General features: G+C 38.8%; 1 protein-coding gene across 2 annotated transcripts; it reads right to left on the reverse strand.

Annotated features, from left to right (window-relative positions):
• Window positions 1-6,207: 6,207 nt before the first annotated feature.
• On the reverse strand, window positions 6,208-27,253 carry LOC124171469 (neurogenic differentiation factor 2-like). 2 transcript variants are annotated; one of them, XR_006867736.1, is made up of 2 exons: window positions 12,992-13,397; window positions 6,208-6,617 (listed from the first exon to the last, which is right to left on the reverse strand). XR_006867736.1 is itself a non-coding variant. In XM_046550641.1 (2 exons), exon 1 carries the CDS (start codon window positions 27,175-27,177, stop codon window positions 26,563-26,565), a length of 615 nt encoding a protein of 204 aa, XP_046406597.1. In that variant the 5' UTR covers window positions 27,178-27,253; the 3' UTR covers window positions 6,208-6,617; window positions 26,555-26,562. The 2 variants fall into 2 exon arrangements, 1 of the variants encoding a protein (XP_046406597.1); XM_046550641.1 differs by lacking the exon at window positions 12,992-13,397 and adding an exon at window positions 26,555-27,253.
• Window positions 27,254-27,550: the final 297 nt, after the last annotated feature.

The raw sequence follows: 27,550 nt of genomic DNA on the forward strand, positions 1-27,550 counted from the left end.
GAGATTTTTTTATCGTGACTTGACCTTCGACTCCAATCTTCCCTCCAGACTACTGGACTGAGATATCTTAAACGGAGGGTAGGACCTCGTTCATGCTCGTGCATTAAGGGCATGCTTGCTGTCTCCGCCTTGAATCGTTTCGCCAATCCGAAGCCACAAGTGCTGCTCCAATCCGAAGTGGGCCTCGCTAGCTGCAACTGCCTGAGCTCCTTCATTCCCCTCTGCGGCCTTTCCCATGCCAAGTGAACGCCGTTCACAATGAGATCTCGCGCAAATTCATTACTTCTATATGTCCCCTAACGGTTAAGATAGGTTTACATGGACCAGGTCCGGAGTAAGGCCATTGTTTTGGAGGGGGGGGGGACACTTTCTATCTGCGACTCCTTTTTGGTACTGAGTACCTCGCAGCGATAATTCTCCTGAGATCACATACGCTTAGACAAGTGGCTTTTACGTATTCATCAATAATTGAAAGCATTGATTTTTTTTCGCTGGTGAAATAAATACTTCCATTAGGAAACCACCTTTACAATTTCTCCACTAACAATAAGTACAGCGCCTCCCCCCTCCTCGCGCTTCGCTCGAAATCCACCACTGGCGTGAAACTTTTGTGAATCACACCGGACCACATTGATGTTCCGTTGTCTACACACAGCAACGCCCATTACTTTTCGTTCCATGCAGAAATGTTGAAATAAATACTTGCAATTTCTTCCGATTATAAAATTTATGACGGCCTAGATCTCAATGCTATACATCATCTTCAAGGCAAAAATGATGTGTAGTGCATTCAATTTGTAAAATATTTTACGTGAAGTTGAAATAAAAACTGTAGTACTTGAAAAATAAAAACTTGGAGCATAATTTGTGCAAATTCTATGCACTACCCAAAATTGGTACCTTTAAGATGATTTAAGTAGTAACATTGAATCCTAGATCGAAATAAATTTGAATATCGTGGAAAATTGCAAGTGCTCATTTCAATATGGAAGAATTCCACTCCTTCACACTTGAATCTTGGGATTTTAATCCATGCAGAAATTGTATTCTCTTCATTCACATTCCTTCCTCTTTTTCTTCTTCTCTTGAACGAGGCTTTCAGAATCTTCCCCACTCCCTTCCGGGAGGGCCCCCGCACAAATTAAGAAAATTGGAAATTTTGAAGGCGGGTCTCCAATGTAATTTTTTATCTCACAGACGTAAAAGACGACGCTTACAAATAATTGCTGAGTGCCTGAAAGCTACTTTTGGAATGTTAAATAGAAAGGCATCAGTCGCATTACCGCCGCAAGGCATTGCATCCACCAATGCGCTGCGGTGAGTACTCCCTCCGGAGCAAAGATCTGAATGACCTTCTATCTCTTCGGAATCTTACTGAGAAATTTCTTCTCCTCGCCCACCACACCTAGCACTTCATCGTTCCTCTTCTCCTGCATTCTTTGCCCTCTCCATTTTCCTCCACACCCACATCTCGAGCGCCTCCAGTACTTCTCCTTCAATCTGCCACCACGTTTTCTGCGCCCCGCTCCAGCTCAAGGTCTTCGCGAGTGCACGTGTCGAGAGAGACGCGTCAGCCTAACGGGTGCGGGCGGGGAAGGCGAGAGCAGACGTCGTAAAAGACGAGGCCAATGGCTGTCCCCTCGCCGCTCCGCACCTTCCCCCGGTAGCAGCGAATGCCTCGCTCCGACTGCTCCCTCAGTTACGGCCCACTTGAGATTTCGCAGTGTGGAGAATCGAATTGTCACGGCGCTCAACCACCAGCCAGCACGAAAACCGTAAACACAAGAGGCGTGCTTTCACGCGTGTCCAAAGTGAGGAGACCGGAATGTTACTAGACGTTGATTGTGCACTCCTGAAGCAATGCTCTTCACTTTTTTTTCTAAAATTTGTATCCGAATTTTATTCTTTCGATTGTGTTAAATATTTTCGAACTTTTTACTGTTCAAATGTTTTCGTTAAGTCGTATTAGGGAGGAAAACGACACAATGAACATAAAGCCGTTTTATATAACCTCTTCTTTTGAATATACTTAGGTATCAATAATTTTTCTTTCAATGGATTTGTACTATTTAATTCACAAAGTGGTACTCCAATAATGCTTTCACTTCATGATTTAACCACCGAATGCCTCTTAATACAACATATGATCAATCATCACCACATTTCTATCTGCGTTTAGGAAACTAACTCGGTGCATTGGTATCCGAAAGGATTTGTATCATAATGCAACCATTAGTGAAACAATAATTTGATTTCCATAGGTATCTATTTTGCAAAGGTGGTGGAAAGAGCCGCGATGGTAAATGTATGTCTGTTTGATAAATCATTGTCGTATTGTGCTACTGTGTTCATATAATAGTAAGCGCATACTTATTAGCGATGATAATGAATTTTTGGAGATTATGAGAACAGTGAGTTTTAGTAATATTTTCCGAGACAGGAGACAGCGATTTTTATTAAGAATGATTATTGCGGTTGAAAAATAATTTTTCATTCAGAAGTCATAATTAGAATTTTGATTGTGGAAACTGGTAGGTAAGAGTGAACGACACAATGAGAATAAACGTTCGTAACAGCATTGACATGTAGGAATTAATTCAATCTATGACTTGGCCTCGAAGAAATAACCAGCAATGCGGTCAGGTGCGGTAATTTTGACTTAAGGAGTAGCGAGGAATTAGGTAATCATTGCGATTTGCAATAATAAGGGCAAAGGCTTACTAATTTTATGTGCGTCATTGGCAAGGCTGTGGTATCGAATAGAAAATATAATCAGTTACAAAACACTACTGTAGCGAGCTCCTCTATGTTTAAAATGTGGTTGTTGCCGTGCAGATTTGTACCATTTGATGACATTATACGTCGAAACCGTGGTCGTATAAAAAAGTTATGGGTATTAGCTAAGTTTTGAAGAAGTTATTCTAACCACGTCACTGTGCTCCTCTTCAATTATCCAAGGGTGAATTTCAACTTCTTTCATAGGAATAGAATCAATATATTGCCATCTGGAAAAATTAAAACCTCCATAGAGGTAAGGTAAAACCCTCCGTTTACTTAATCTTGTCGAGCCGGACTTCGGGTGGAGCCGACGGGAATTTTCAAACGCATAACACGTGACGTCGGATATATCTGTCGTGAATTTTTCAACGTACAAGGGCGGACGTCTGCTCTAGCCGGCGAGAGTGAAGGGATGTGACGGCTGAGGTAGCAATCGTCTGATAATGCATTCAGGCCCGACCTGGGACCCAGCTCTGCGAGTCCTCTGGGCCACTCCCGATGCATTTAAGCCCGACCCTCCCACTCATTCATGATCACCCTCAACGCAGATATCAGTTGCCAAATGGTGATATCGTCAATAGTTTTTCCTGTGATATGCTTTGCTCCATAATACCATTTTCTTATAATTTGAAATTTATTCTTCGTTTTATTCTGTGTTAAAGCTAGTTTTAAACGAAATTTTAGCGTTAAAAATAACGGACTTCCGGACTTATAGCCTTATTACCTTTTATTTATTAACTTTGTTGTTATTAACGCCAGAAATATGGTTAGAATTCCACGATGCTTAAAAAATATTAGTATTTATTTTAAAAGATTTAATTATTGAAAATCAAATACAATTTTTGGTTTAAACGAACACTGGAAACAAATGAAGTTGATCGTGGATTCGTGCATTGATAGGGTCACAGGGTGTAGTCCAGTGGGCGGGCAAGGGACGGGCGCCCCGTTGTCTTAGAGCCGACGTTTCGATGGATGACACTACCATCATCATTAGGACGTTGAGTCTTCAGGGATTGACTCACGCCCAATAGACGATGAGCCATTGAAACGTCGGCCTTAATGGAACAGCTCACCTGGTTGGAATCCCGTCAAGCATTTAAGTATGCACATCTATAGCGAGGAAAGCACCTAGTCTTATGATATACAATTTGTTGAACCTTAAGCATAGATAGTGAAAAAAAATACAATCAATTTAGATGGAGACAACAAAGGATTAATGACACCTGGCTACCAGTAATTTCTAAAAGAAACACAGTCCAGAATATTTGCACTGGATTCCTCGCATGATCAGTCACAGTAATTTATTCTCTAACCCTAATCAGTATTAGGCGCAAAGTTTTTTTCTGCGATGGAAAAAATCCAAGGAGCCTACTTGTATCCTAATTATTTGTTTCATGATGTGATGTGGCTTAACAGTGGGGGGTGGGGTGAAGGATGTTATAAACTTACCTTTACTTACTTACCTTTACAGTAAACTTACCTTTGAATAAGGTTAATCGAGTTTTCTGCCTAGTGGTTACATAAAACATCATCAAGTTAATTTGCTGGCAGAGCATCAGGTATCTTTCTTCGGTAATTACAATTATTAAATTTTTTAGTTTAATTTTTCCTCATACTTCATTCAAACTAGAAGCAGCATAGTTAGTGTTTTGTAATAGCAATTCTTATTTAATTAGCTCAATGAAGAATAATTTCGTGCAGCCTGGTGTCTTCCGCTATTCAATCAATCCACCCTCCCCTAAAGACACTTGGTTAAGTCACTGGTGCGGCATACATAAATATTTTTCAGGAAGGGTTTTAGATATTAGTGGTAAAAATGCGATGTCTTTATTTCATTCCACAAGTCAAAATAGCCAAAAAGCTGAGTCTTAATTATTAGTTCCAAGCCGCCACATATCGTTCAGAAAGTAGTTTTTTCAAAGAGAAAATATTGATCCTTTTGCCTCATTCGATTAAAAAAAAAACAGAAACGACATGTGGTACCATTCATAAATTCAGTAAGATTTAGAAAATTAAGGGATGAAGTAGTTAAAGCCAAGTTATTGATATTAAGTTAGTTAAGATTGGCTGGCTTCGGCGATAACGCTTGTTTTCATACAGGCACTCCATTAACCCTTTCTAACCTAGAGCTGCTTCTAGGAGAAATTAAATTTCAAGGCTTTTCATTTTAATAATGTGAAAATTTTCTACTCAAGCATAATTATTGTGGGAGCTACATATTTCGCCAGTAATCTTTACAGCACAAAAGAATAGGCAGTTTGAATCTCTCCTGAACAGAGCTTAAAATGTAAACATTCTTGATTTTAATTAGAACCAACATTGGATTGTAGTAAGTTAAACCAAGCATTTTGTCAGCAGTTAGGCGCACAGGTGCAAATTTAGACCGAAGACGAAATCCTGCAAGACAAAATCATTTGGCTTAGCAGAGATCCGAACTCGGATTAACCGATTGCCGGTCAGGAATTCCACCAAAACACCACCAAACCATCTTTTTCCGAGGCGAATCTCAGACTGGTCCACGGCTCCATTTTACTCTAGCGAATTTCATGATTGGTGGCAATGACATGCACTCGTGCGTGTGACTGCATACAGAGTTACTTACATTACACAGTGCTTTGACAAACACCGTCGCTGAATAGCGACCATCTTGGGGTTTCTCTCTGGCATTTCAATAGAATAAAAAATATTCGTTTCACAGTAAACTTTCCTTTAAATAGTATTTTCTCGAATTTTCAGAAGACCGTATTAAGTCTATCTACCGGTAAAGCACCAGGGATCTTGATGAAAAATTTCCCGGGATTAAAAAATTTAAAATTTTACACCAGGGAACTTTCTTCAGTAATCTTACCTCTCTGAAATCACCTCTTCATAATCACGATTTCAGTCTACTGGAGAACGGTGTGGACTCACAAGGGGTCAACACCTTATTCCAAAGTCCGAGACTCGCTCCGGGAAATAAAAGGGTGGAAATCTAGAGGCATGGTTAGTTTTGGTGATTTTCATTTTTGCTGGAGATTTTATCTCCATGAAATGTTATTATTCAAATCTATTTTCACGTCATAATTGGATCATTTGATTCCATTCAGTATCATTAAAATTATTGGGCCAAGTAATTTGATGAAGGAGCGGATTTATTTTCAACTTAAAGCATTATAACTTCAGAAAAAGCTGAAGTTTATGAACAAAAATTGTCTTTAATAATGCATTGTTATTTATTCCAACTAAAAAAGACTACAAAAAAACATAAAAAATCTTAGGAAGAAGCAATATGAAGCTTCAGGTACGACGCGTAAGTTTTCTTTAAATCAAGGTTCGATTCGTAATTTTTACATTGAAAGTTTTGCCTTAATTATTACATTTATCAAAGGTTTAGTAAACTCTTAATTCCCTTTATTTTGACAAAAATTAGCTCTTTTTTGAGAAACCTTGAAATAAACATCGCGTCGTTCTTTCATTTGAAAACTGTTAAAAACTAACACGAATAACCCTTTTATTTAAGTACAACATCTCATTTCAATTCTGTTCGGCCCAAAGATGACTTGAATATATTTTTCTTACAAATTTTTGGGCTCGTAATGCAAACATTACAGGTTAATGAAAAAAAATCAAAATTTCAAATCTACTAATATATCTTAAACAATATAATAACATATCTTAAACAATTATGAAGTGTCTTCCTTCAAAAACTGGGAAAAAAGCATACAAAAAACAACCAAAGAAGTAATATTAAGGCACAAATGGCTTCTTTCGATACTGCAGCACTGGCGAGTCAGGAGGAACTTCCTTCGTTTACTGCCTTCGCTGCCGGACAGCTGACGGATGCCAGGCGGAGGGCCACACTGTGATTACAAAAAGAACGGCACCAATTACCCCATCATTTAATGACAATTCTTCGGATCTGTATATTGAGATAACCAAGGTTTGGAGCATCAAAATAAATGACTACACAATCATTCATTTCCCTCCACAATCATGTATCTTCCTCAAATCATGTACATATCCGTGAAATTATTTTATACATCATTTATCTGGCTATACACGCTTTAATTTCTCTTTTTCAAACAGTCTTTGGCTTCAACCAAAATATTTGGATCATGTTCTTCGATCTTTCAATGAAATGATTCATGATAATTTAATGCCACGGTTAATATACTTGCTAAAGTCGCTTGAATTATTTTAGCCACACTGAGTTGGTGGCTCGGATTTATCCGAAGATAGTGAATGTTAAGATTCATTGCGAATAGGAGAGGAAAAATGGAATAAGAGTAATGGAATATTGAAGAAATGGAGGAAGTAAAATGCTTTGTCTTTCTCCATTGAAATCAATGCCACGACATGACTTAATTTTGGTGTTACGTTCTAGTGAATGCGTGAAGGATACTATCACGTTATTTATGCATAATTCTTTCGTGTTACCTTCCAGGTTATCAAAACTATCAATTTAAGGGATAAAAATAATTACTCCGTCCAATCAGGTCCATTTAATTTTTTATGGTCCCAGATAGTCCTCGGTGTTATTTTCCAATTGTTTAACTAAGTCCCACATTTTCCTCCAGTTTTCATGCCCATATTTGTATAAACTCGCAAGCCGCATCAATCGCTGTGTGGCGTATTGTATCACCAGCCGTTATCACACAAAAAGAAAAAGTAAACAAAGAAGATGTGCGCGCTAAGTCCCACCTGGGGATTTTTAAATCCTTCATTGTCGAGGTGAGAAAAAATACCTACATACATCCATACATTTGGCAAAGGATCCCTTGTAACTCATTTTTTTTTCTTGGATCTGGAAGTATAGAGAGGTTCGATGATAATTTTCTCCGTGTCTCTCCGACAGATGTAATGTTAGTTGTCAACCAATCCAAGCCCAGCACGTAGCCTCCAAGTCTTAAGCGGCTTCCAGCTCTATTCTTATGAAAGACTGCGTGACGCTTTCTTTTTACTCGTATGAGCTCCCTTACATTCTGCAACATCCCATCCTTTTAATTCTTCATAACTATAACTCTTCATAACTCTTCATAACTATATAGATATGCTTTATAATTTTGTATAGCATTGTGCAGTATTTCTATAAGAGGTTTCATCATGAATCTAAATGGAATAAAAAACGTTACACTTGAACCAGCTCCGAAATGTGTCGGAATATTCCATGACTTAAAAGACGTGTGATGCTCAACAACTGACAACCATCAGCAGAAATATTTTCCTTTTTCCTGTCATAGCAATCATGAGGGAATTACGAACCAATTAATGCAATGTGAGAAATAATATACATATTTTATTATTTTTTGGGTTATTCCAGCTTATTTAAAGAAATTAATTACGGTTTTCCACCAACTCTGGAGGCTTCTTCAAAGGTGCGCGTTATACCTGTAATCTCAGCACTCACGGTGAAATGAGAAAAATCATAGATACAAGAATAGACGAGCTTATGCAGGAAATCAGGCTCAAAGAAATCTGTAGTTTTCAAAAAGGCTATCGAGACCCGGAAATATAAGGGTAGTATAATCGATATCAGCGGCGGAGGCTTACTTTAAACTGCAAAGTAAATGTTAACATACACGCCCCATCACAAACTTCCCCCTTGATTACAGCAATTGGCCTTTCACACGCAAATCACTCCTTTTTCAAAGAATTCAATGGTAGGGAAAGATAAATAACAGCGAAAAAATCAATCATGTTCAGTCCCTCTCCTTTAAAAGTCAATTAAATTTTCGCAAAAGTTTCCATTTATTTTTTCGTGAGTAGGTGACGTAACCTAAGTTTCGGCTAATCATCGAAAGTGAAATAATCAATGAGCCAAGTGAGGTCGATGCGTGAGGATGAGAAAAAGCTGAGACACCGGTAATCGCTAAGAAGGAGCCCATGACGTCTTTAAATTATCTCCGAAAGGGTTAAAGCCATCATTTTTCGCCACGACTAGCTGGAGAAATACCCAACGGATCAATTCATAAAAAAGCAGAACACTTCAACTTTCTTGCTCTATCACAATCCACAGTCAAATATGCTCGTGAATGAGTCCAGTAATTACATTCATTAACCACAGTGCAATTGGAGTGACGCTTGTGCATCCCAATTGAAACGTTATTATTATTTCTTTTAAAATAAGCAGAAATTTCCCAAAGGTTCAATAAAAACTATTCAATGGGACGTCAAAATTTCAAATAACTTTTAAAATACCCGACTATTCATGCTTACGATTACGCATTTATATTTCACCAGGCAGTATCACTTTTAAATATCAATATCAGTATTAATATCAGTATTAAAAATATGCTTCCAAAAATCCAAACCGTGAAATCATTTTGATAGAAACTTAAAGCTTAAACCCATTTTTAATTCACGGAATAACCTTTAATCAACTGCCCAGTATCACTATTGATAGGGGGAGAAATCATTGTTCATCAACGCGATGTGTGCTCCAATAATAAGGAGTTGAACCACGCCTTCAATCCCGGAACTAGTTTCAAAATATTTCTTTTTTTACTGATTGAGTATCCATATGCGAAAAGTCCTCGGATTACGAATGATATTGGAAGGCATCGCATACAATAATCATTTTAACAAGTGCCGTTGCATTATCTCATAATTGTTATTCAATTATTTTGATCGGGAAAGTTCCTAACGTGGCGTATACTGAAATTCAAATTTTTTCATGGTTACCGAGATCTAAGTGATAGTATCCGCGGGCAATATATCAGAAATTAATCAAAATTTCAAAACAATTATATTACCACATGAAAGAAACAATGATTTTATAGAAATTGCAAATTCCAAATAAAAAAGTACGAAGATTTCGTCTCAAAATGGATAATGATTTTCATAAATGAAGTGTCACGTTATGGTCACTCGATCATATACGGAGCGGCATACGATTTCCACTTCAGCGAAGCCGGGGGAAGCGCTGTAAACCATTGCATTATGTTTTCACATTTATGTCATTACTATGAACTAGACCAGAGGTCTCTAATTTACTAGGCCACGAGGGCCACAAGTTCCGAATCGCCCCGCGGGCCGGATAACAAATTTGCCAATTACTGAAGTATTCGATACCAACAATACGAGCGAGTATCGCGCGCTACTTGAAACGAGTGCGCGGGCCGGATGAAAGCCCTCCGCGGGACGGATCCGGCCCACGAGCCGTATTATGGAGACCCCTGAACTAGACAATAGCGCCAACAGGAAGAACACAGTGGCGGAGTCATCGGGGCAAAACTTTTGCTGTGTATAGTGCGTGATGTCATCCACTCGCCTTACACGGTCCGAATCGGTCACCATCGATTATAACTAAATGTAGTACCTAACTCAAAAATAAGTTCGATAATTAAGGAGGGTATAACTAAGGGTTATTATCAAGTATGCATCCAAGCACCGATACTGGGTTACTCAACATAATGTTTTCAGCAGACCCGGCGTCGTGCCGCGGTGTAGACTAGATTTAGTAGCTGGTGACGAAAATAAATCGCACTCCTACAAGTGTAAATATCCGTCCGCCATCAGTTTAAGTCTCAAAGCACGATTACGCTCTATTCAGTTATCGTCATCAGGAGTTCATTGACAGCAGAAGGGGGCGTGATTAACGCTTCTGAGGTACTTGGAGTTTGACTATTTTTGGTTTATGGCGTGTCGCTTTATCCAGAATGTAATGCTTCGCCTTCCATCCTGCAGCCTTCCTCCGATCCGACACGTCTTGAACATGAGGAATTCTGCGTTTCAGCCGATGAAATATTATCCTCAAGATGGATCCAAGCTTTTAAAACCGTGGAAAGCGGTAGAATCGAGCTAACGTAAGAAATTAACTTCCATTGAAATCCACTTTCATGCTACGGGTTTTGTAAAGGCCCGGTTACACGATGCAATAACCCGTACAAGTTAATGCCTAAATGTATGAACGCGTCAATGAACACGAAAATGCACCGCGTAACCACCCAACTTGTGCGAATGCATGAACAGAAAATAGAACGTGTTCTAATTTCGTTCATGCATTCACACATGCTCCATTCCACAAAAGTCATTCACGCAAACGGACATTAACTTGTACGTGTTAATTTACCGTGCAACCAGGCCTCAAGAGCATATTCCACATAGCCAAAAATTGAGATAGTCCACTTTTACTTAAGCTGTGATTCCCAGTGCCTAAATTTTAAAGAAGTTTCATTCATTTATGCAATCTTATACGCTCGTTCCATTAATAAATACGATATTAGATAGATTGAGTCTGGGAAATTTCGACGCGGTCCAATAGCACTTATCTGCGGCATTATTTGTGATTTTATTCTCGTAATAGCAATTCATTATCTTAAGAACATTGCAATAATAACTCGTACGGGTTATTGCATCCCGAAATTTTAAAAATTTAGGTAAATATTTCATGACCTTCTGACACGGGCCCATCCTTATGGCACCCTAAGCATATGCATTCACATTTCTAAAGTATGTTCGCAGGAAATTTCAAGTCTGCCACGTGCAATAGTATTTTGCCTTCCCAATAAGCATTCCTGCCTCTAGAACTTACGTATATTTTAACACACTATGGCTCAGAGACTGATTTTTCACTTGAATGTACTGCAAACACAGCTAATACTCTTTCGTAGTATCATAATGAGCGCTTATTACTCTTTTCAGAGCTAAATCGCGTTAGGCGGAGTGCTAAAAACTAATGATACGCATATTTTTTTTAATAACAATGCCCTTAAGTTCGTCGTTACCCGCGGATTTATTTAAAACTCAAAAGCAGATAGTGTTGCGGGTATAAAGAAGCAATAATTACTCATGCGTATAATATTCGGCTACCTAGAATTTCCGGGAGGAAAAAACCGGAAGGCAGGGAAGTTAAGATACCACACGCATGCATACGAGGAATCACACGTCTAACTGCAATGGAAGTCCTTTGCATCGAATACCTTAAAACAGTAAATCATCGATGCTTTCATAAAGGACGATGATAAATTCACCAGTAAATAAAGTAATTTAAAATTTTTACTGCGCACGAATATGAATGATAATTAAAAACCAGTCATACCTAAGATCGTTGCGAGTAAATTACTGTGGAAATTACCCAGAAGGTGATAGTTCTAGCCTTTACTTCAACTTTATCTGAAATGGTTATCACGGGGCAGAAATTAATTTACAATTACATTGACACTTCACCAAGTCAACCGATTGGTGTACCACGGTTACCATTTTCCACATGCAGAGGAGAGGGGTTAATTTCGCCTGCGTTACTTCGATATTAAGATCCAACTATTACTATTTCAGTATTTTTCGGCACCCCTTAACAATCGTCAAGCGTTAACATGGCAGCAATCGTTAGTGAAAGCAATATAATGGAATGAAATGCAGCGAAATGACATATCATACTTAAACGCCAGGACGCGATCTTTACACCTACCCTGATTCTTTTAATTTACAGAAATATCATGGCCATTGGTTGCAAAAATTGAGAAAAAGTACTCACAAATAAAGGTTTCGATTGAAATAGTATGCTGTCCCTTTTTGCTGTCTCTCCCTTGGATAATTTGCGCTGCAACTTTCTTAACTACGCCACCTTCGCATTCCAAAAAAAAATTAAGGTGATATTTTTCATTTATCTCACATTTTAAATCATAACACTTTCACATGTTTTTTAGCGAATTAAACAAGTCTAGAGACCTTAAATGCACCTGAACACACTACTGCCAAATCCTAACCACTTTTGTTCATTTCGTGAACTAATATATAAAGCGAGTATCATTGCTCGAAACCTAAAAATAACTCGTGCTTAGCTTTGGATTCCGTGCGCAGTGACCAATAATCGCTCCACTTCATCCTACCAACAAGGGCGTCTCAACAGTGAGAGTTGTAGGTGCCGTGTAGGCCTGACCAAGCAATAAAGCATAAAATGTAACCTTTAATCCTGAAATACCACGTCCTTAAAAAGCGATTTCTTCAAACTATCTTTTAAATTTACACGCTTTCTTCATTATCTATTAAGAATAATTCTATTGAGTGACTAAATTGAAGCGCTCACGACCCATGTAGAGCCCGCGTGAAAATATCCGAAACCCACCTGTCGCGCGGAGGACTGCCTCAGAGACCACGCCACGCAGTCGCAGAGAATCACCGCAACTCTCACGCAACAAAATCCTTCGCCCCACACTCCCAACATTATTCGGAAAATGCATTTACGATCACACCGGTGAGTTTATTTAATATTAAAATAGTTAACCTTACTTACTTAGTAGAATCTTTTTCACAGTCTGCGTAGTCGTCGTCTAATGTTTCGGAAAACCCGGTCTGCATACCCGGCATAAACATCCTCGGTTGATGGCCCCTCGTACACAATCTCGCAGTCCTCCTCACCACCACCGCCTGCCTCATTGTTCTCTTCTCTATCCAAAATAATCACATCCGGGGACTCAGAGGCCTCCTTCCCGTTGTCAGTTTCCTCTTCTACCTGTGTCATGTTCGCAGCATTTCCATCGTCAACATTTTCCTGATCTTGAGTGTTAATCCCAGAGTCATTTTCAGTGGCAAAATTAGTTAGAGCTTCCTGCAACATGTCTCTAACCGAGACATTTAAATCTCTGCGATTTATGTCAATGCTCCCACCTTTCACGATAATAGTTATAATATCGGGAGGGGCCAGTGTCTCTTCCAATTCCATTTTTCCACTTGCCAAAATTATTGGCTCGCTCCAATCGACTCGGATGTCGCAGGAAGACTGGTCACTGCGCATGGCGCGAGGGTCGCACGGGCATCTCCTTCCCCTCTTTCCCCCACTCCGGGCTCCGTCCACCTCCCCTCCGTTGGGCCCCTAGGTGTCTAGGGGTGGGAGAACACATTTCGATACGTTGGTGCGGATCACAAGCGAACGAGTTCGGCGTCGGCAGGGACAGCGCTTGTGAGTTCTTGTCGCCTCATTTCACCCTCAATATTTCACTACTAACTAGGAATATGCTACGGAGGGCTTGGTAGGGGCAGGCAACGGAAGGGTTCAGGAAAATTTTTGAAAAATTACATGCCTGGAAATATATTTCACATCATTTTCGCACATAAAATTTGGGTTACACTCGTGATTGCGCGGCAAGTCATGACAACGTGGAAAAATTGGATAATAGATTGAAATAATTATTTTTATTTTTCTTAGGCTTTGGGATCTAACCCCTCCACCCCCGTATTTACGCCACAGTTGCACTGGATGAAATGTCTTTGGGTATATTAAGGTTCCTAAAGGGATTTAGGAGTTCGGCACGTTTCTCCATCGTTAAATCAGTGCTACAGCCAATGGAGAGTAACTGAAAAGCATTTATTTCGCACGTAAATTCAACTATCAAAAGTTTTATCCCTAATAAAATAAAAAGGAGGTTCCGAACCAAGATGGTACGATGTGAAATTCGGAACATCATTTAGGCCACAGAGAGCATGCCATGCAACGATAAAAATATTCCCTTCTTATTTCCGACTTAATAATAAAAAAATAATGTAAGCTATCCAAAGGGAACAAAAAAGATATATGTCGTTATTATTCATTAACATATTCAAATATGCATGATTAAACATTCAATATTATAACTAAAAGTATATTTCGTACAGTAATTGTTATATGTTCTTCTTAATCCCAATTACGAGAGGATCTTTAGGATGTCAGCCGTTATGCCTCCCCAGCAAGAAAACCTGGATCCGCCCTTCCTAAAGATAACTAAGTATATTATTATTCATTTCGTGCTGCATAATCAGTTCATTTAGCTTCCTTTCTTAGAAATTTCCATAATCTAAGGGAGCGTTCAAGTACACTTTAAGCACATTTTTGGACATTTGCGACCCGGTCATCCCTCTTCCACGCCATGTGAGCAAATGTAAGGATTTATTGAACCCCAAAAATAAACCTTCTTCAAGTAATGCTGAAACAATGCTAGGACGTCCCAAAACACTAACGATATAAGAATGATCATGACGATCTGGAAGTAGTAAGAATAGGTAAAAAAACTATTTTCGATGGTAATGAGATATTATATTGGTACTCCATTTTAATATTCATGTCATTTATTCCAACGTAGATTGAGGAGAGGCATGTGCATCCGAAAAGAGGAAGGCAGAATTACAGAAATGTTTCTTAATTGGCCTTCTCAAGGTGCAGGGTCACTAACGTTAACTAATCGTTTTCCTCGTCTATCATGGTCATTCACTACGTTTCCTGTATCTAAGAGATCCCTTATATTTTCACTTTATGTCGAAGCGACTCGTGATATCACTCAAAGTTGCCCTTTGGTGTCGGTAAATAGATGTGATTGGTTTTCCAAAACTGATTTAATTTTGCCGTTAGAAAATTTTCCTCCTTAAGTGGTAATATACTTTATTTTCTGTTATGGCGACCATGAATTCAGGTAAATCGAGCATCACTTATTTTGGATTGATGGTGTGTAGTTCCGTCACGACAATAAAATTTCAAGGTGTCACCAATACGCCCGTGTCATGTGTTTTGCAGATTTTTCACATCTCCTTCTGAGCAGGTGTTAGTATTTTACGAAATTGATAACAGTTATTGTCCTCAGGTTTTGTCCCTGAAATACTCATACCTTTATAAACTTCAAGTATATTCCCTTTTTTTTAATATTTATCGACTGTTCAGTATTGTATTTTAGCTATTTTTTCCATCATCTGATGCAATACTCATGTGAATTTTCTTTCATAATTTTTCATGTTTTTTTCATTTCATTCTCATTTTTAATTTTGCCTTTCGGTCATATGTAAATAGTAAATTAATTAACACTATTATTGTGAGGCGAGGTGTTATATGGAAGGAGGAAAATTTATGTCTCAATATCGCTACGTACTATTGTCATTATCTTTCAATGATAATATAACTTTAATCGGTGTCCCACGAAGTAGTCAATGTTGGCATTGGGCTAACAGCCACACACATTCTCCTATTTCTCTGCTGCTGCAGCGAATGACGCGATATACTCGTGTTTTCCAACCAACTCTGTAGAAACTATGGAATATTCCTCTTAGAAGACTAAATCTGATGCAACTGCTAGTTTTAATTCAAGTTCCATGCTAACTGTTGAATATACTGACCAACCCTCCATAAACTGAGGACACTCCTTGTGAAAATAGTGCTTTGGTGGGTGGGGAATAGAGATAACAAAGGACGAACGTAACCGCAGCATCTCTGGTAGTAAATTGGGTCGCGAAATTCCTGCAGCACACGTTTCGACAGAAATCGAAAGTCGCAAGGCGTCGTCCTAAGCGTAGACGTGACGTCTGACGTGGAAAGAAAACTCAAAGGCGTCACTCAATCGGACAGTTTCATTTTTTATGTGTATATGAGGTGGGTGAATAAGTGGTTAGCATATTGTCATTCATATATGCAATCTTATATGCTCGTTCGATTAATAAATACTAGATTAGAACGATTAAGTCTGGGAACTTTCGACGCTTTCCAATGGCACTCATCTGCGGAACTATTTGCGATTTTATTCTCGTATTAGCAATTCATTATTTTATAGAACGTTGCAATAATCCAATCATTAAGTAAATCACATTATAGAAGTTAAGACTGGGCATATGGTCTATGACGGTAAGGAATGGATCCCGTGCGTCGAGTATGACTAGAGGAAAGAACGGAATGTAATTATGGAGAAAGAGACGAGATGAAAATATCGGCGAAATTTAGGAATATAAAAGAAAGTCGAAAATCGTGTTAGTTAGAACACTTATAACTCGAGAGAACGGCTGCACCCATTTTAATGATATTAGGTTCTTTGTATTCGTCTCAGCCCCGGCTAACATGTAGAACACTAAAAATTAGGAAAAGTTCCCAAAAAATTCAACCTTTTCTTAGGGATATGTTTTTAGGAGTTAGTAACACAACAGCTATTGATAAGTCATTCAAAACTGCGAATTAAATTATTTGTTTTGTTTTTACCAATTTCAAAACTAAACTTCGCAGCAATATAACATTTTAATTACTAAGTATGTTCAAAATATTGAAATTGTATTAAAAAAACTTAAATTCCAGGTAATTGTAAGCCCAGCTCGAGTTGACACTTCACTACCGTGTTTGTAAACAAATAAATCTCCAAGCAATTGTTGATTGATTGCAAAGTCCTTGGACGTTACCTGGCTTACCAAGGCACGATTTACAGCTAAATGTAGGCTCAGTGTTCACGATCTTTCGAAACCTAAATCAAACAAAACTATCAAACGGAATGCGTTTTGGTGATTAAAAAACTGATAATGAAAATTCCAAGCTGACGAAGATTCCATGATACCAACTTATATTACCTTTTGAACTCAAACGAATTCAATTTCCAATTCGTGTTGAATTCGTGATAACGATTAACAAATCGCATGATCAGTCTTTCAGTTTTTTAATGTTTATGCTCATGTGCTAATGAAAACCCATGATTTTCTCATGGCCAATTATATGTGGTATGCTTACGTGTCGGTAAACCATCCGCTGTATTTCTTCCTTCGCTTCAGGGGCGCAGCTAGGGGTTTTAGGCGCAGCTAATACTGACGGGTTTGTAGGGTATATAAAACCTGCCAAGGTAAGCGAGAGGTGTGGGGGCCCTACCCCAGACATTTTTTAAGATAAATGGTTCAAAATGGTGGGTTGTTTGTGACTCATCTGTCCCCTAATAAAAGTAAAAAAATTCTCTTTTATCCCAAAAAACCCCCATCGCTGCGTCACTGCTTCGCTTTGCTATATTTATTTAGCTTCATCCGCTTTATCTTCGCCTGATAACGAAACAAAAACTGTTGTTTATAAGAAGGTGCTTGACGCAAGACATTAAATCCGAACGTGTGAGTCACACCGTGCTGCGTTTACGCATGCATAACGTTTACGCAGTGCTTTTTTTCCAAACAGAGATACTTTAACTGGGGCGCCCAAAGTCATTTGATAATAATACTGCTTAATAGGGGTTTTCCTTACACGATTATGAACATCAGTCAGGCGTCGGTCTAGCGTTGCGCTAACCTGCCCCGTGAACGGGCCAAGTTTACGCAACATGCTTAGACCTAAAAATATTTTTTACAGTTAATAACGCAAATAGCCAACAACTGCATTGGTATGATTTTTATTTCAATAAATGCTTTATAAAACCACATTTCCCAAAATTTCTTAGGTTAAAACGTAAGAAAATTCATTGAAAAAAAATCCGTGTAAACGTGCTCCGATCCACCCTACGTAGATTCAATAAAGAAAGTGTCTTTCTGAGGAGAAATTTTGATATTCATTTACGTAGTTTTATTGTATTTGTATCCATATTTTATTATGATAAATAAAATATGATTAAAAACGATAAAGCCGTTCTTGATTTGTAAATGATGTAGCTAAACTTTAAGTTCATTGATTGATAGGCGGTACGAAGTTCGCCGGATAAGCTAGTATTTCATGACCTTCATACACGTGTCCATCCGTACGGCACCCTAAGCATATGCATTCACATTTTTCAAGCATGTTCGCAGTAAATTTCAAGTCTGCCACGTGTAATTGTATTTTACCTTTCCAATAAGCTTTCCTGCCTCTAGATCTTACGAATATTTTAACACACTATGGTTCAGAGAATGATTTTTAACTTGAATGTACGGCAAAAACAGCAAATACTCTTTCGCTGTATCATGATGAGCGAATATTACTCTTTTCAGTGCTAAGTCGCGGTAGGCGGAGTGCTAAAAACAAATGACACGCATATTTTTTTGAATAGCAATGCCCTTAAGTTCGTCGTTACTCACGAATTTATTTAAAATCATAAAGCAGATAGTGTTGCGGGTATAACGAAGTAATAATTTTTCATGCGTATAATATTTGGCTACCAAGAATTTCCGGGAGGAAAAAATCGGAAGGCAGCGAAAATAAGATACCACGCGCATGCATGCGAGAAATCACACGTCTAACTGCGTCCTTTGCATTGAATACTCGAAGTAAGTCATCGATGCTTTAGGGATCTAAAACACCCACCCCCATATTTACGCCACAGTTACACTTGATGAAATGTCTTTGCGTATACTAACGTTCCTAGGCGAATTTTGGAGGGGGGGACGAGGGCTCGTGCCCCTCTGGGTACTTGAAAATGGACAAGGTATTTAATTGGTCCCGTTTATGTTCGTTTTGCTTTGTATAATTAGTGATTGAGTTATTTGTGGAGGGTAATTGAAAAGCTATTATTTAGCACGTAAATTAAGCTATCAAAAGTTATAGCACTAGTACAAAAAAAATATGTTCCGCATCGTGACGGTGTAAAGGGAATGTCAGGAAATCATTAAGGCCAAAGAGAGCATGCCATGCAAAGGATTAAATTATTCGCGCTGGTTTAATCGTTATTTATCGCCGGTGAATGAAAAATAATGTAAGCTGTCTAAGTTTCAGAATCGCTCAGAATCGTTACGTTTAAGATTATATCGAATCTCTCAACGTTTCAGAATTTATCGAATTGTAAATCATCCTCGGAACTACATAGAAAAATATCAAGTGAGGTTACAACAGCTACGTCTCATAGCTTGCATGACAGAAACGATAAAAAATGAAGATGGATTTAGAGTTACCTTAGAATTTCTTATGAGGGTATATCATTTTTGCAAATTCCTATTTAGATGAATACTTCAGCACTTGTAGCAAGTGGAATAATAATTGAGGTTCAATAAACTAAGCATGCTAATTCTAGGAACCACCAAAAGTGACCTTTATGAGTCAACATTAGCAACATCAAAAGAACATGAAAATGTTTATACAACAATATAGCTGCTGTTTGTCGGTATATTCAATTGTGATATCCATTCAGCAAGGATGATTGAGAAACAAAAATCAATACAATTTTTGAACATTCTTTTGCTGAACAAGATGATAATGTCAGAGACTTCAGCACTTGTAGCAAGTGGAATAACAATTGAGATGCAATAATATAAGCATGTTATCACAAGGAACCACCAAAAGAGACCTTTATAATTCAACATTTACATCATCAACAAAACATGAAAATGTTTTTATAACAATATAGCCGCTGTTTGTCGGTATACACAATTGTGAACTCCAATGAAATGGAAGGAATTATCACTCTAGGTATCCTAATCATTACAAATAATACCATGGTGCATGCTCTGTACCAGATCCTCCAAGAGATGACTTTTTTATGCTCCTTTGTGAACAAATGAAGTTCATGAAGGAGTACAGCCATTCGATTTTGAATTTAAATTTCTATTTCATAATCGTCTAACTTGCAATAGAAGAGAAATTTGCTCCCTAGTTTCTGAGAAGGAAGCAAAATTGGTTACTCTAAGAATAAGAGACTGTAATATCATATAAAATATTGATCATGCTACATATTCTGGTATTGAGGATGAAGACAAAGTATTTTTCATGCACGTTGACAGAGGAGTCTTCGGCTTGAATTGATAATGTCACACCATGGTGGCCTAATATTTATGTACAAAAAAGCACATTAATTTACACTTCACCAGTCGTTTTTCCGTTATTTTCGGCGGTTTACAATTGAAATAAGAAAAAAGAGTTTGAATGGGGACATGTAAGGATGATTGAGAACCATAAATCAATACAATTTTTAACGTGCTTTAGCTGAACATGGTGATAATATCAGGGACTAGTGAAAAACTGAGAAGATTTTTCCCAAGTTCATGCAATTTTAAATGAAAAAAACACCTGATACATAAATTCATAAGGATATAGCTGAGTATCATCAGTGTCAATAGCCTACGTTATCATGATCATCTTAGTTCACAATATGCAACTGTTCAAGTTTAAAAGATCAATCCTCTCACACTAGAGATTTATTCACGCTAAAGAAACTCGAAATAATGCTATAAAAAACGAACATGCCATCTAAAACAACTTTACAACCAGAAATACAGACAATGAACAAGTAAATATCGGCCAAAAATTGTAGAAAACTCTGACAAAACCAACTGACAAACATATGTAACCAATGACTTGGTTATAAAAATTTTTCCTGCTGTAATAATATGTAGGCACAGCTTTACACATGATCATGAAAAATATTGAATGCATTGATCCGTATGGTAGATTAACCAATGTTTAATTAGACTGAATTTCAGCGTGTGTTTTCAAGAGGAGTGCTAGATTAAATGAAAATTTTAAAAAAGAATTGAAATGGAACGAAGAGTTGAAAGAGTGTTCAACTGTTTACAAATAAGACTAAAGCTATCAATCAAAGCATATATAAGATAGTGTGTTTTGAAGGAGAGCTTTCAGCACTTTTGAAGTAACCAGGAATTAATGAGGAAAGGGACTGGTTCATCTTGATATTTTATCGTGAATACCTAACTATGGCATACCAACACATTCAGAACATGATCCTTCTGTCCTAGGATTACCGAGAGCAGATCAAGAGGAGTGGCAAGGCCATGCTATGAAGAGCGGACTTCCGAATAGGAGGAATGATGTTTAAATCCGTTAGGTTCGCGGATGATCAAATCTTGATTAGCCAGTCAGCAATGGGACTGTAGGCTCTAGTGGATGCGTTAGACAAGCGATGCAAGGAGTAAGGGATGAGGATTAATCACAAGAATACCAAAGTAATGTGGTTTTGTAAAGCACCGCGAGCAAGGAATGTGACAATCAAGAAAAAAGTAGGTGGGGAAAAACATAAGCAGGCAGAGCAATTCGCCTATTTAAGTACCGTATTTGAGGAAATTTAAAAATTAATTTAATTTAATTTAATTAAAACGGATACAGTCGTCAGGACATCAGGAAGATAATAGCATCAGCAAACGAGGTGTTCATGAACAGGAAGGGGGTTCTGAGAGATCCCCTTTGTAAGAATTTAAAGAAAAGATTAGTGAGGAGCCTGATCTGGAGTGTAGCGCTTTACGGTGCAGAAACGTGGACACTTAGGAAGGAGGACGAGAGAAAACTGGAGGCGCTCGAAATGTGTGTGTGGCGAAGAATGGAGAAGCTGAAGTGGACGGTGAGGTGGAGGAACGATAAAGTGCTGGACATGGTGGGTGAGGAGAGATAGCTTTTAGATTAGATGCGGAGGAGACAGAAGGAATGGATGAAATGAGTACTTATCAGGGAAGGGAGGTTGAAAACAGTGCTAGAGGGTAGAATGTTACGTAACCGAGGGAGAGGAAGGAAGAGAATAGGATCTTTTGATAGATTGAAAGGGATTGGTCCTTACAGTGAATTGAAGAGGGAAGTGCTTGAAGGCAAGGGAGGCTATTATTATTATTACTCTTTTATGATTATTTTATTATCATTATCAATATTACTTATTATTATAATAGCAAAGTATTTTGGAATGAAAAATAAATTGCATCGGAGTTAAATGGAATACTTGATGGAAAGCTCATGACAATAAAGTGAAAATACAAATTTTGCACTAGCTTATAAGATATAAGTAGGAATTCGATCTTTATAAAAATAAATAGCTTCGGGAATAGTGATGGTAATATGTATTGGCCTCAACCCAAATTGGAAGTAAAATACCGTCCGCATGATCTTTCATCCAATTTAAAATGTAAGAACCGCCGAAGGATATTTCTAAAATTCAGGACACGACCAATTTTCATTCGTCTCAATATCTCCGACAAAGAAGAACTATTGTCATTAACTGTTAATAAAAACATGGTTTTAATCGGTGTCCCGCTAAGAAGTCAATCTAGGCATTGGGCTTATTGCCACAAAATTCTCCTCTCTCGATGCTTCTGCAGCGAATGACGAAAAATACTTTGTCTTCATTATCAATACCAGGATATGTAGCATGATCAATGTTTTATATGATATTACTAAACCGCAGGAAATAACTGAAAAACTGCTGGTCAAGTGTCAATTAATATGCTTTTTAGTACATCAATATTACGCCACCAGGGTGTGACATTATCAATTCAAGCCGGAGACTTCTTTGTGAACGTACGAGAAAAATGCTTTGTCTTCATCATCAATACCAGAATATGTAGAATCAATATTTTATATGTTATTATGCAGTCTGTTATTCTTAGACTAACTAATTTTGCTTCCATTTCAGAAACAAAGGAGCAATTTTCTCTTCTCTTGCAAGTTAGATGATCATGAATTGGAAATTTAAATTCAAAATTGAATGGCTGTATTTCTTCGTTAGCTTCAGTTCTTCATCCCTTGTTTCCATTTTTAAGCTCATCTTGAATTTCCATCGTGGGACTTGGAAGAACTAACTTTGCATTTTATTGGCAGGGTTGTCTGCTAATCTGAAAAACTGACATAACCCAGAATACTTGGAGAATTTTACTAAAGTGGAAAAACTCTCGGATTTCAATAAGGTTCCTGGAAGAATCGGCTTTGACGTACCAGCAGAAACGGTTACCTGTCAAAATCCGAATTTAAAATCCGAAATCCTTTTGGTCGTACGCGAGAGAGCTTCAAGGAATAAATTCAACCGTAGATTCGTTATTTAATAAAGATGGTAAACGTGTCACCGAAAATATTGACAAAACTAACATATTATATTCCCACTTCAAAAGTGTATACACTACTGACGATACTAAACTTAATTCGGAAACTTAATTTAGACATCCCATATACAGAGGAATCATTGGAAAAAATCTCGATACCGCGTGATGGGATAGCTAAGCAACTACAATCGATTATGAATAATAAATCTCGGGGTCCGGAGGGAGTACCCGCGCCTGACCTCAAGGAGTTAGCCCCACAAATCACACTATACTTGGCGATAATTTTCAAGAAGTCACTATCCGAAGGAAAGTTACAGCTAGACTGGAAAATTGCAAGCGTTACACCGATAAAAGAAAGGGTAATAGACTTGACCCTGGCAACTATCGTCTAATATCATTAGAATTTATTATAGGAAAGATAGTTGAGCATATCGTCGTTAGCAATGTCATGACTTTCTTGGACAGACTTAACTTCCTCCATGACTGTTAAAATATTTCTGTAAGAGGTTGCTTCAAGAATCCCAATGGAATAAAAACCTTATACTTGAACCAGCTCCGAAATGTGTCGGTATATTCAATGATTTTTAAAAGTGTATGATGATCAACAACTGACAGCCATCAGCAGAAATATTTTCCTTTTTCCTGTCTTAGCAATCATGAGGGAAGTACGAACCGATAACAAGCAACAGCTACTAATAAATATTTTGTGATATTTTTAATTTGCAGGAATGCCTACTTTATACAGAGGAGCAAGAAAATATGAGCACCGTGCTTTAAAATTGCTTGCTAGGAATCGGAATTCCGGTTTAGTTATAATTTATATGCTGCAATTCTTCGTTTCCATTCGTTTATCCGAAGTTTATGTAAACCGATAAAAATTCGATAAAAGCCTTTACCTCATAATCTAAAAGTTACGGATGGAATTTCACTAGCTTTCATTAGCAGCGATTCTTATTTTTTCATATTAATTTGCTTGAATCAAATTTTTTCTCTCATTTCCTATCGCATGGCGAAGCTGCGTGAACAGGACGTTTCAGACCACTTAAAAAACCCTGAAAAATGACTTTTTCGTTTGAATTCCAGCCAGGAGGTGCAGACGCATGAAGGGATGTTAGTGAATATCTTCACTAGAACTCCTATCCCCCAATTCCATAGAAAACTCGGAGTGTTCTATGAGACCCTTCTTCGTCTCCCTACAAATATGGATGGGCCTAAGGAAGCGAATCCCAGTGGCGACATCTACTCGATGGATGACCCTTCGCATCTGAGGGTGAGTAGATGACATGGGTCTATGAATAAGAAACGGATGTAGCAGGAAGCAGCAACTCGCATATTCATGGTAAATAAAGATAGTTCTGATTGAGTCTTTCACTGATTTATATACTTTATTAAGTAATGGTACTTGGAAGAAATTGGACTGCTTCAGATTTATGAAGCAGCCTCTTAAATTTTTCATTCTCACTTTCAGCCTCAGAAATTAGAATATAAAACAATGGAGGGAATTGAAAGTTCCCATGGAATTAGCCTAAAAATTATCAAGTGTGAACAAGAAATATAGAAGTTTTTTTTTAAACTATGGTCATAATGTTCATGATTGGATTAATATTTCATATTTTGCACTAAATGACTCTCGTATTTATCCCAAATATAAAATTCATTTACGTTCACTCTCGAGTTCGCGAGTTGGCACTTACAATAGGTGCACAGCATTTATCGTTCGCTCGTGAAATCTTTTTTCATTAGGTATGGTTTAGCACCTCAGCGACTAAGATCGATTCTTCGAGCGATACAAGCATTTGCGTGACCATAAACTACCGCCAAGTTGAGAAGCGGAAAATGCGTTCATGATATGGAAAAAAGGATGTACAAAACAAAATATTGTTTTACAGACATGCAAAGGCATTTGTGAACCAACTCACTGATAAGGAAATACATTGGAACGCATGACCTTATTGGAGCCAAGAAGCAGATTCCCTTCACTTAAATATCCTAAATATCATTGATACGATTTCCTAAAAAAATAATTCCTTTCTGCGCATTTAAATGACCGACGGAGAAAATTTCCCGACTCTGCCCTCATGTATGGAGCATAAGCCTGAAGCGATTGATAATAAATTGCTTGGTGTTAACAATAATATTAGACAGGTATGTAACGAATAGGTATAATAAATTCTTTTATCCACTAATTATAATTGATATCGGTTAAATTTTTGATAGAATTCAAAGGAATTCAAACTATTACCCAGAATAAAACAAGGAGAAATATAAGTTTTTCCTCTAGCAACTGGTATCATATAAACCTCACACACAACGACGATTAAGGAAATATGCGAATACGTAAATTCGTATATATTTGTAGTGGATATACGATGATGCCATCTCGAAAGTAATTAACATATTTCACAAAAATGCATTTATGTATACAATAATTTTATCACAAGTTCCCGAACAAGCGCTAATACGGGCATACTCAATTCTTTTACTTCAAATTTGGACCAAATTAACGATAATCCCCGCATGGCATTCTTACAAAAGTGTGATCTGAACCTACATTTGGCCTAAATATTATCATACTCATGGCTATTGTCTACAACAGTGCTGTAAAAAATGTAGTCGGTACTCACCAAAAATTCCAACAGCTGAACATGTATTATACATCCGTCCGCGAAGGTATTTTAACCGGTACGCTTATAACGAGTTTGGGTTTTAGGGGGTGCGCCGTACCGGCCCAACTACAGCACTAGTCTACAAGAAATCCAATAGAGCGGAAAGAGATGCACGATATTAACACACTCAATGCTTTAAAAAAAATATTAATAAATATTAGTTCCATGAGGAACTTATATTTTGTAATATTTTCGGAGTTTATGTTTTTTCTTGCACCTTGGAGGCAAAAAATCTGCTTCAAGCAAACGACACGTGCAAAAAACACGCTGAGACGCTGGGCATATTTGCAGGGTGAAGCAGAAGACGCGGAGACAGATGGTAGGCTGAGAAACAAAGGGGACCGATGACTTGAATTCAAGGCATCCACATTGAGTGTGTTGAATCATTTGTTGAGTAATATAAATTATAGTTCTGCACATAGCATTCTAGTACTAGTGTATTCAAAGAGAATTCCTATGGTATAGATGTGGCCAGTGGGGTGAATTAGTGTATAAAGGCAAGTTTTACACGGGGCACGTCATTGCGCAATCTGACGTATGCACGAAGGCGCAGTCAAAGTTGCAGCGAGTAAAGCGGTGAATTGATAGAACACATGCGAGAATGCAAAATCTCCCCTGCTCAAATTCCGAGCTCGCATTCTCTCAATTTGAAGAATTTTTTCAATGCTAACCTGCGTAATGGGATGCCCCGTGTAAAACGGGCTTAAGAGATAAGGATTTACCTGCGTGTCTATTTGTCGCAGTCCGATCTCTTGCTGGGTGGTGGACCATCTTCGCCCAAGGTCATCGGATCTTGCGTCATCCTGCGCCGGCCGAATCTGGCGGGTCGGCGCGCAGTCTGCGCTCCCCTGCTCATCCTCGGATGGCCTCCGAGTTGCGGCGGGCCCATGTCCGTGTCGTCCTCCGATGAATTGGAAGCCCGTCGCTGGAGGCGGGCCGTCCTCAGCGCAAGGCGCCGCCTCTGTGCCCAGCGAGGCACCGATACGCCACGAGCCCGAACCACATCCTCCGCCTCAGACGGCCCAGGCAGGGCGTCGTCTTCGTCGTTGTCTTGGGCAGGGGCGGCGGGTGCGGCGGGTGCGGCGGGGGACGCCGGCTCTTGGACTCGGGCACCCAAGTTGACGACTGGGAGCGCGGCCCCGAGGGCGCCTGGGGCCCCAGAGGCAACGATGGCGGCGTTGGCCGAGGCCCCAGGGGCTTGGGGGGGCGTGGGAGGCGTCCCCCCAGGCTGCTCCGCAGGCAGATCTAGCGTACCGATGATTCCAATGATTCTCCACAGAACGTCGGCTATCCTCCGCGTTAGCTCTACCATATCGATGACGGTGCCGTTTCGAATTCCCGGCATTTTGCACCAGGAAACAGAGCGAGAGCGAGGTGAAAGATTTGCTCGGCGACGCGGTCGGAGCTCTTCTGACTGTGCGACGTTATCACCAACGCTCCCCTCCTCGCAGTGAAGGCCTGCGGGGGAGTGGGGATCAGTGCCGTCGACTGGACGCGACGATTCCCTCCGACGTGACTCTGGTCGAGTTAAGTGACTCGCCACCCAAGAGTCCTCCCACGAGCGGTACCAATGGGCGTTCTGCATGTGCTCCTTGCCACCCCTCCCAGTTGCCTCTTCCACGTCCCCAGGCCACCCTTTGCAATTTCACGCATTATTTGCTTTTAAAATACGACCTTTTTTCAGACGGAGGAATAAAAAATAAAGTTGTTTTGCAGAA

Source organism: Ischnura elegans, chromosome X, assembly GCF_921293095.1.
Source record: "Ischnura elegans chromosome X, ioIscEleg1.1, whole genome shotgun sequence".
NCBI lineage: Eukaryota > Metazoa > Arthropoda > Insecta > Odonata > Coenagrionidae > Ischnura > Ischnura elegans.